This window comes from Zalophus californianus, chromosome 12 (assembly GCF_009762305.2).
Source record: "Zalophus californianus isolate mZalCal1 chromosome 12, mZalCal1.pri.v2, whole genome shotgun sequence".
Taxonomy (NCBI): domain Eukaryota; kingdom Metazoa; phylum Chordata; class Mammalia; order Carnivora; family Otariidae; genus Zalophus; species Zalophus californianus.
Window position 1 is genome coordinate 26080339 of NC_045606.1, and position 11176 is coordinate 26091514.

General features: G+C 39.6%; 1 protein-coding gene across 8 annotated transcripts in view; it reads right to left on the bottom strand.

Moving 5' to 3' along the window:
- The window catches only part of CACNA2D1 (calcium voltage-gated channel auxiliary subunit alpha2delta 1), a 479784-nt gene extending 469580 nt beyond the window's left edge, over positions 1 to 10204 (bottom strand). For 6 of the 8 annotated variants that reach the window (XM_027573790.2, XM_027573786.2, XM_027573787.2 and 3 more), the window contains exon 1: positions 9742 to 10190. In XM_027573790.2, the coding sequence (XP_027429591.1) occupies positions 9742 to 9836 (95 nt within the window). In that variant the 5' untranslated portion in view covers positions 9837 to 10190. Of the gene's footprint in view, positions 1 to 9741 lie in introns of all 8 variants that reach the window. The other 2 variants (XM_027573791.2, XM_027573792.2) reach the window with 2 other exon arrangements.
- Between the last annotated feature and the right edge of the window lie 972 nt (positions 10205 to 11176).

Here is an 11176-nt window from a genome sequence, read left to right on the forward strand (position 1 = left end):
ATGCTTTAAAATTTTCTTTTATAAAGCATAAAAGAAAAAGACAAAAGGGAACCAAATGTTGCTCCATCCAAAGGGAATACAGTGGTGAACTGGAGTTTTGTTACCATCAAATAAAGAAAGACTCTAGTTGGTGCATCTCAAAATTTGAACATTGCTAATGTGTATGTATTACATTTCTGAATCACGTCATTCCTTCTCAAGAATGGAATCTGTAATTTGGAGCATTCCTCTAAAAACGTCTCCAGCAAATTAAAAGTGTGTCTATCTTACATTCCAACCATCTGCTTTAATTCTCAAGGCTGTTTCATGTTTCAGAAGTTACTTTGTAAGACACTGTTCTTCCTCTTGATCCCTGCCTCACCTGCCTCTGTCAGAACATTCTCCCATCAATCATGGCCTCTCTCATCTCTTTCATCTCTGCCATTTGGCCTTCTCCCTCTGATAAGCCCAAATCTCCCGTCTGGTAACACTTACCTAGTTGTCTCTACAACCTTCCCTACCCTCCAGGAGCCTTCTTCTAAGAACTGCCTCTTGCTCTACTCATGGTAATAGCAACTGGCCTGTTGCAATGTAAGACCTTCCAGTGAGATGGTACCAACGTGTGCAGAGTGACCCAAGCTCAGGCAACCAGAGTCCTTTTTCCAAACCCCATCTCCCGGTCACAACTGAATGGGCTAGAGATGGTCATCTGGCCTACATTCAGAATGTCAACGTACCTTGTTTAGGAGGCTACGTTTCAGACTAGGATTCTAGTCTCAAACTGGTTCAAAACTTCAGTGGAGAAACTGTAAGCCCTCACAGCCATTCAATAAACACTGGGAAGCAGAGAAAGCCAATTTGCAGGGACAAAGAATGAAGACTTAGACAAAGAAAACCAGACACTGGAATGAGAGATGATACTGATGGCAGTCCCACCCCCTTTTGCCCTTGTTGGCACATCCTTGACCTTAAACTCCCATCAAGGATCATCCAGCCACTACCATTGAAAAATATTTCCCCTTTTGGTTTAAGATAGTCCTATGGGTTTCTACTATGTACAATTCCAAATTGCCTGACATAACTCTTAATTCTGTAAACAAAAGAATGCCAAATCCCTTAAACTCCCTTTTCTGAACTCTCTCTCTATCTCTCCCCACATTGCCAAATTCCTTGAAAGAACAACCTGCAGCTTGCTGTTTCATTGCCACCCGCTACCAACTTCTCAAGGCACTGAAACCATGCCTCTTTCTGCAACACTCTACTGGAACCATTATATTATTCAAATCCCCTTCAGATACCTATTTCTAATGGCCTAATAGTTATCTACAGAGACCCTGCAAACTCAAGATGTCCAACAGTGAAACTATTACTTTCATCCCCATCATTCCTACTGTGTTCTCTAGTCTACCAAGTTCAATATAGCATGGTTACCTGATAGAGCTCTTAGAATCATCTCTGACTCTGATCTCTTCCTACTTCCCCAAATCCCATACCCAACAGCACCTGAAATTTTACTTCTGCCTTATGTTTCCCATCTGCTCTGCTCTCCCCTTGCCACTATTCTTTTTTGGACCTTGGGCATCTCTCACTCTGAGAACGATGCAATGGTTTACTAACTGCTCTCCCTGTCTCCACTTCAATTACTGGTGCTCTTGAATCTATCATCTACATACTGTGATTCAACATGTACTACTTTTCCTTTTTAATTTTAAAAAACCCTAGGATGAAGGCCAACGTTGTTTGAATACGCAGAGCTGGGCTACCACAAACGTCCACGTTGTTGTGAACACTGCCCATCCCCCACTTCAGGTCTTATGAAATTACAGCCTAGGTGCAAACATTTTACAACCTAGACTCAAATCAATGGCCCAGTCCCAGCAACATCTCTCCCCACCCGGAAGCCCTGTGCCTACTACAAAATAGACAGTGTTTCTTCAACATGCTATGTGCTTTTCCTTAGTCATGCTCTGACAGATCTGGCTGCTTAATAGTAGGTTGGGAGATGTAAATGTCTTCCTTGGGGACTCTCTTCCTCACTTTGGATACGCTGCATATAGTTCAGTGCACTACATAATTTACACTGAATAACAATACTTGCATTAATCGTTAAATTACATTTGATGTTAAAAATATTTGAAGCAGGAGATATTAAAAAAAAAGACAGCATAAATTAAAACTTAAGATGTACTATGTACTCAGAGGTCTTAAGTCTTAAATGTACTACCTAGAATCCTACCTATCTGCAAGTTATTTCATTCCCTGTCATCTAATTGAAGAAATTTACTTATAGAATTTCTTTTTTTGTACCTCTGAAACAAATAATGCAATATATGTTAAGGAAAAAAAAAAAGAATAAGATAGCAGGAGGGGAAGAATGAAAGGGGGGGAATTGGAGGGGAAGACAAACCATGAGAGATGATGGACTCTGAGAAACAAACTGAGGGTTCTAGAGGGGAGGAGGGTGGGGGGATGGGTGAGCCTGGTGATGGGTATTAAAGAGGGCACGCTCTGCATGGAGCACTGGGTGTTATGCACAAACAAGGAATCATGGAACACTCCATCAAAAACTAATGATGTGATGTATGGTGATTAACATAACAATAAAAATTTTAAAAAAATAAAAAGAATTTCTTTTTTATGATCATCACTTAAGCTTTTAATAAAGTGTTATACTAATATCTCCTATCCAATTAACCATTATCCCAAGGTTTTCTTTAAAAAAATGTTTAATTGCTTCTATTTTTTGAGATCTTGACAACTGTATTGTCTTTGATTTCTAAGGTGAATGTCCATATTATAAATATATTTAGGTCTCTATAAATGAATATGATGTTCAGGAAACATAATTTCTAGAATAGCCACGCTCACTTGGGAAGTGGGGGAAAAAAGAAAATTAAAAAATGACCAGTAACCCCTTTAGCATCCTTAATGTAAATTCACACCACGTAAATCGGAAGGCTCCTTTGTCTGCCTCACGTACCATGCATCATTTCTCATGGCATTTTCACCACAACACCTCTTGATCACTTTTCTAAAACAGATTTCCTCAGTGTGCCTAAGCCCATTTATTTTACTGAGCCGTTTTTCCTTTAACCCTCAAAATAAGACATCATTAATGTCTAACCATCTCTTTCTACAGCCTGACAGTAGGCACCTTAGACAGAGAACAATTTTATTAGCTCTTTCTCCTCCTTCCCCTAATTATCCCCCACAGTAGGTGGGAAAATGTCAAAAGAAACAATTGTCTAGACTGTTTGACAATTTTGGTAGAAGTGTTGATCATGTATTACAGATTTATCTGCGCGTTAAAATCCCTCAACAATTTCCCTATAGAGAGAAATGTCCAAGGGTAAGAGAAAGTCCCCTGAAACAGTCAAAGAAGATTCAAGTGAGAAGGTCCTGAGGTCTGGTCACAGGTCACATGGGAGAAAACAAAGCAAAAACTCCCCTATCTGATTTGATGTTATATGCAAATAATAATAAATCATGATTAACAGTAAATGGGTAGGCGTATGAAAGAGAGACAGAGAAGTAGCAATTAGTTGTCTGAATAAAATACAGGACTTATTTTTCCAGTTTGCCCAAAGACAACTATAATAAATTTTTAATGACTCAGGAAAAAGAATTTTGAAATTGACAGTAAGATTATCCCCAAATCTGAAGCCTTTAAAATGGGCAACACCATTATTATCCATTGCCATCATTTCTCCTTTAAGCTGTTCTTCAATTTATGATACAGAACTTAAAATGTATCCTAATTTTTTTAATCCAGCAGAAGCATATGGTTAAAAAAAAAAATCAGAAGAAGCAAATGCTAAAATAACATTTAGCCAGAAATATCCCGCATTCATATTCAAAGAGAACTTTAAATATTGCTTCATATGTAACAACCTGATCCTGCACTATTGAAATTAACTGTAAAAGTGTGCCAGTTCGTTGTGGCCACAATGTCAATCTTTTCCTTGTTTATTATCTCGTTAAAATCTGTAAAAATGGCAATTTTGAAGGAGCAATAATACTGAATCACTACAAATTTCCCATAAGGGAAACCTAACAGTTTATATTTTACAAATAAAATTTTTAAAACTGTTCACATTTATCCTTTAGCATGTCACACCAAATACGTTTCATTCTTACAAATTTCTACGTATCCCATATCTAAATGTCTGAAATAAAAACTGCTTAGTATGCAAAGGCCTTTTAATAGGTGCCCAACATTTCAAATGCAGCAGTTTCTTTCCCCTACTTATTTTGCTAAAAAGATGGCAAAATCATACTTTATTCATTACTCATCAATTATGTTAATAACTCACCTCTATAGGACCTGAGCATTGCAAGCTGCTTTTGTATACAATGTCTCCTTTGATTCTCTTGACAAATTATTCTGAAATGCTAGTGTTATAAAAATATTTTGAAAGAGATTCAACCACTAAAAATAGTTGCGGATTGGCAGGAATCTCTTGAGCATCCATGACTGTTAATAAATTTACCTCACTGAGGTTTTTCTACCCTAGCAAACCACTTGAAGAAGGTTAAGAAATACATGTGCATGCATGCACCATATATATATATATATATATATATATCATATATACATACACAATATATGTATATATTACATATAATATGTATATATGTATATATTACATATAATACATATATACACATAAAATATTACCTAATAAATAAAATACTATAATATAAAGTAGACAAATTGTCTAATTATGCAATGTTGATATTTTAGGCCCTGATGGAAAAGGAAATACATTATTTTTCACAAAGTACTACCATTTTTATTTCAATTAACACTGAAGTCAATTGCTTTTTTCTTTCAAATCTGTAAACAATATGACACAACCAGTTTCATGATTTGGGGCATACACACACACACACACACACACACACACACTAAATCAAGCCTAAGTTACATGGTTGCCCGTCTTGATACAGTTTGAAGTTTACTGGAAAGCAATCCTATGAAAGGCTTGGGGACGTTTGTGGTACTAGACATAAACAGCCCATGAAAAGAAAAAGTGGCCGACATTGTGTGACACAGGGTCTGATGCACACTCTAAGCCTTAAGTAAATGAGGACTGAATGTGATAGAACAGACCTCATTCCCCATGGTGAGCAGCTTACAGGCTTTTCTGAAATCCTACAAGGATACTATTACAAATGATGGAAGGCTGATACTTCAGTAATAACAAAGTGTTACTTTTTTAGAAACACTGAAACAAATTCTGATTTTTTTTTTCAAACTCCTATCTAAGTATGTTTATGTTGGAACTGATTATGTCTATACATGTAAGGGACTGAAGGAAATCAACAGATCAGATGATTTCCCTAAAATACACTTTATTTTAACCATTTAAGTCTCCAGTTTAAGGTTATAAACAGTTCGAAGACACTCATTAGAATCCAAGATGTGAACTGAGAACAGATTACTTTCCTGGAAATCCCTATCTGTATTAAGAAACAGGGAAAAGAACAGAAATTTCTGTGTATGTGTTTTATATAATGATACTGCAGAAAACACATCAATTAAATAATACTTTGTTATGGGTACAATTTTTAAGTCATTTTAAAAATTCCTAAATGCATTGTTATTTCTTATGTATACTTATAAATCTAAACAGTAAATGTGAATACGTAATTTGCATGTTATTTTTATTTTTGCAAAACCTTACCATGTATAAACCCAAGAATGAAAAGTATTTTATTATGTTTTTTAACCAGTGTTGGTGAAATAATAGAAAAGTCTGCACAGCCAGGTTTCTTTGAAGAAAAAGAGTGGTAAAGTTTCTATTTTTAAAATGAACAACTTGCTACAGATTTTAATTTAATAAGTGCATATAAATGTGTGAAAGCCACACACAACAATAAAGGTACATCTTATTTCCTCTTTAAAAACCATAAGCTTAGATTCTTGTACCTTTCCAAAATGTTTTTTAGATCATATCCATTACTCTCTGCCTAATGCTCACATTCAAATGCCAATCCAGATAGCTACACATATACCCATGTATCAATATTAAGATATTTACCATCATGTTACTACTTATCTGAAAAATATACCTACTGTTGCATATTTTAAACATACACCTGTGGAATAATAAATGCTGTCTTATGGTTAAGCTTATGAGAACAAATTAAAGAGCTGAGAAAGGGATTTATTAATGGTCATTGTTTTTAGGTCTTAATTTACACTTATTATTTTACCTCATATTTTATCTTAAGACACATTTCCTTATACATGTAGTATGTGAATAGAAATTGGTAAGTCCAAATGAAAATACTTATGTCACTTCTAACACATGAAAAAGATATCCATTTCACTGTTATGACATGAACTTATTTTCTATAGCCTGTAAATACAAATTTGTCTAATAACAGAAAAAAATACTTATATCTTAAGTATTTAAACCCCAAAGTATGATTGTTTCATGAGATATATCTATTTCCTTTAGATACCTAAAGGTAGCTAATTATTATTAGATATATGTATCCTATTACACAGTCTGTATTAAAATCCTCATATACCAATGGGCTCTCAGCCAATTATTCTTGACTGATTGGTATTTTGATGTGACTGAGATAAAAGTTTAACATTAAATAGTAGTTACAACTACAGTGATTTTTTTTTTTTTAAATCTAGATTTGTAAATAGATTCTAAAAGAGCAACAGATTTAAATTAACGTTACAATACTGGCTAACATACATACCATTCTGAGTTTTAAAAGAAAAGTGTTTTCATTTATGCGCTAAGAAATTATTTCTAGAACAAGCAAGAACTCTCCCTCTTTGAAAACTCTTATCTTAAACTACCAATATAATATGTGCATACTATAACATGAAAATGGTGTGATTTCCATTTATACATAAACCAATATGCATTAGGTGGTTGATACTATATGGCATATTTACAATTCACACTTTACTGAGACAATCATTTTCAAAAGTAAAGCCTAACCTAAGCAAAAGAACTGTATCAAAATTCCTTTCTTGGTGGGGGAAGGGGAACCTTGTTATTTTAGTGTTAGGTCTTAGAACAGTTTAACTATACTTAAATCCAGAAGAATACGCTATGTGAGAATATATGCTAAACCAGGAAAAATTAAAAAAGAAATTTAAAAGGATACATTTGTTTTATTATAATAAAACTTAAACCTTTAATATTATTGTAAACACTACTTAAAAAAATTAAAGCTTTGTATTAGTAATTCTAAATCAGGTCCCACTCCAGTGAGTGCACAATTAATTTTATACTGTGTTGATGGCATGCTCTTCCTCTAAAACTGATACTACTTTTTCTGGGGAAAAATAAAATTGTCAAAAAAAAAAAAAAAACCAAAAAAATTTATTAATGATTTCCAGAGAAATTTATATATAGGAGTGTAACAGTTTGCCTTCAATGATACTATATAATCTTTGTACTGAGTTTTTATAAGCTTGGAATTTTTTCCAAAGACTTGAGATTTATCATGATAAACACTCAATACGAATCCTTTTCTTGCAAGAAAAGCAAATGGCGCATCTTGATAAAATTAACACTGCATTTTTTTAAATTTCATAAAGTTTATTCAGAAACCTAACAAGAAGTACAAATGTCAACTCTCATTTGTCCTCTCCTCAGAATATTTTAACTTTAGAAATAAATTACTGAAGATGCACAAGACTTATACAAATAGCATTAACGTTACCTACAGGAGACTGACTTAGCTCTACAAAGTCCTTCATTAAGCTTTTACTCTACAAAATAATTAATGTTTCATATTATTTGAAAATATCTTAAATTCCCATTGTTAAAAAATAAATTTCAAATCCTTTCAAAGGGAAGAAATTGTGGTTTCCTAATTCCTATTTTTCTTCCCTATTTATTTTCTTTCTTGTCTCCAGTGAATTTCTGATCATAAACATGAGGTTATTTTAATTTTAGGAAAGCATTTTTTGCAGAGGTCCTTCTCACAATAAGGATTTGTACATTAGTATTTTACAATGGTATGTTCAGGAATAAAAGGTCGTATTTTGTTGTATCTGTAAAAAGTCACAGTTTCCCCCAGTGGGGTGAATGATGCATTCCCTCCAAATGAAAGAAATATTGATAAATTGTCAGTTAAAAATAACACGTTAAAAATATGTCAACTGCATACACCGACTCCTTTTTGAAGAGCCACTTCTTCATTTGACACAAATGTAAGCGAGTCACTTGAATTCTCGCTTTATAGGCCAAGCTACAAAAAGAATAAAGAATTCAATCAATAAAAGTGTAATTTCCTAATAAGAGTGAATAATTTTGAAGCATCTTTAGAGTAATTCTTACTCTATATATTTCAAAATATCCGCTTGGAACATCCTACCAATTAAAGAGAGATCTACAAATGGTATTTCCCCTTTCGCTTCATAACAAAAAGGATCTGCAATCATCTTTATGGAAGATTATCTAAAAAGGAACATGACTGTAAATCAATGACAAAAAATATTCGACACTCCCCTTCTCCGGGTGAGAATGTGCATCCTTCAGATTCTTGCACTGACACCTAATGTAATAAATACTTTAAGCTGCATCTTAAATAATCCCTGCAGGGTTTCAACTGGTAAAGGTTCACTGTTAGCATCCACCAAAAACTCCAGTATTCAACACTCAGCCAACAAAGGACAGCAAATAATTCCCAACAGCAGAAATACCGGGAAGGCTACCTTGGGCTTTGTTTCTGTTATGTAAAATACATTAAAGTGACTCATCCATTTAAGATCACCTAGTCTTGGAAGCTTTAAAGTAGCTTTAAGAACCAAAATAAATGCTTTCCCAAAATGCCCGATAGGCTCTTCAGCGCATTTAAAAAATGTGTATATATTTTTATGAGCTACTGACTTTGCTTCTTTTTTTCCAGGCTGAGAGAAAAGAGAATTATTATTTTTCATTCCCTTCCCGCCGTGTGACTATAGAGTTACCTTTAAATACTCTATTTCCAGAACGGCAGCGAATTTTTTAAGTGATTTTAGAAATGTTAAAAATAAGAGAAAATTGCAGGCGACTCTGGAAACGTACATCCCTCCCTCAAAGAATAGGTTCTATTCATTCTAAGAACAGGAACAGTGTGTCTGCCCGCACTTAGATGCTTCAAATAAAGGATGAGGGGGTTGGATGGTGTGGTCCCAATACCTGCGAGCCCCTTGAGTGGACAGCACTCTAAGCTGCGTCGAGCGAGCACTCTTCCGATGAGACAGACTGTCAAGTGCGCCCAGTAATTTGGGATCTAAATGAGTTTGGGCACTACAGCAATTAGACAGCATCCCCCAGGCCAAGTGCGGGAGAAGTCCATGCCACCCTGGCAAGCATGAAATTACCTATTTGTAAAACACCCAAGCAAACACAACTTTTTTTTTTTTTTTTTTTTTTTTTTTTCCCCTGGGCTGGATTTGACGACAGCGGATATCTGGCTGGAAACTTTCTTCCCCCCCGTACAGCTAAACTCTGTAAGTCTAAGGAACCCTTTCGGAGACGGGCTGAGGCGGCCGGAGTCGTCGGCGGACGTTTCCCGGGACAGCCCGGCCCCACCGAGGCGCCCGAGACGCCGGTTCGGCGCCCATTCCGGCGGCGAGCCGCGCGCACCTCCCGCTCGGCCTCTCCAGATCCCAGCCCGGATCGCTCCCCACCCCCACGGGCAGAAAAGCTCCGCTAGTCGGGAACCGTCCCCGCGCCCAGCTCCCCCGGCACCCCTCGGCCCGCACTCGCAGCCCTCCCCCGCCCGGCGACTTACGTGACGGCCGAAGGGAACGGCTCCTCCGACGAGGGGCCGATCAGCCAAGACTGGAAAAGTGTCAGAGTCAAGGCCAGCAGGCAGCCAGCAGCCATCTTCGCGATCGAAGATCAATCCCGCCTCCCTCCCGAGCCGGGGGAGGAAACGGTGCTAGAAACCGCGGGAGGAGCACACGCCGGCCGGACCGCGGACGTCTGGAGAGCTGGCGCGCCCGGGGCCGAGGCGCGGACTGGCGCGGGGGGCCGCAGGGGCGAACGCCGGCGCGGAGGAAGGGGCGGTGGCGGGCGGACCCACTAGCGCGCGTCGGCTGCTCCGCGCCGCGGCTGCCGCGCCTCCGCCGCCATCAAGGGCGACTTTGGAAACAGACCTGGGCGAGTCCGCCGGCGCTCGCGCGCTCTCGCTATCTCTGTGCCTCTCGGTTTCCTCTCTGATTTATTCCCCTGATTGCCGGGGGAGCAGGCGGAGGCGGAGGCGGGGGCGGAGGAGGGGTGACGGCGCTGGGGAGGGGGGTGGGGGGGATGCAGGAATGGGGGAATGGCAGGCGGAGAGACTTGTGGCAGGGAGAGGCTCCGTCTGGCTTCTCCGGGCAAGTCAGAGGGAGGTGGCTGGGGGTGGGCAGCGGGAGGGCTGGGCGTCAGAGCAGTCGGGCGGAGACGGGCCCCGAGCAGCCCTCCATACAAGGCAGAGAGGAACTCCCAAAGTCGGCGTCGGCTTGCTCCCGCCGCGCGGCGTGAGGCGGAGGAGCGGACCCAGCCCCGCGGGGCTCCCGGGGGGACAGCCAGCCGCCCAGCGGGCATCCACAGGCTGCAGAGCTCCGGCGGAGTATTTGACTTGCGTCTCCGGGGGTTATTTTTGCCCAGGCAGGCACCCCTTCTCCCGGGCGCAGAAGCCCCCGCCTGCCTAGGAATCGTGGAGAAGTGATTTGACCACAAATGTAGGAGGGGTTTGTATTTGCATTTGAAAACACCACTTTTGACTCTACCAGGTGGCACTGTTTATTTGCCCTGGAGTGCCAGAGGCTAGAGCCTCTGGCGTGGCAGGATGACAGTCGTGCCCGCGGCCCCACGCCCAAGTAGGGCTCACCTGGCGAGGACGGAGCCTCAGGGCCCGGTCTGAGGACTGTCAGAGAAGGACCTGGCACTGTAAAATCCTTCCAGACCTGCCGTTCAGTAGGACAGAGTGGTGGAGGGACGAATTCTCCTTCCCGGGAGGACCGTGCGGCGAAGGGCTTTTTAACATCCTAGTGAGACTACTTCCAAAAGGTTCAAAACGCCCTGCTTTGGCCACTGGGCCGCCTTGCCTTGACAGGGTTGCTGCAGGCGTGAGTTCACTGTGTCAATGTGAAAGCACGAAAAGGGTAAGCAGCAGGAACAGGTGGCAATTTGCGAAATGCGCTTGAAATGTGGAGGAGGAAAGAAAGGTGGGGGGGTAAGAG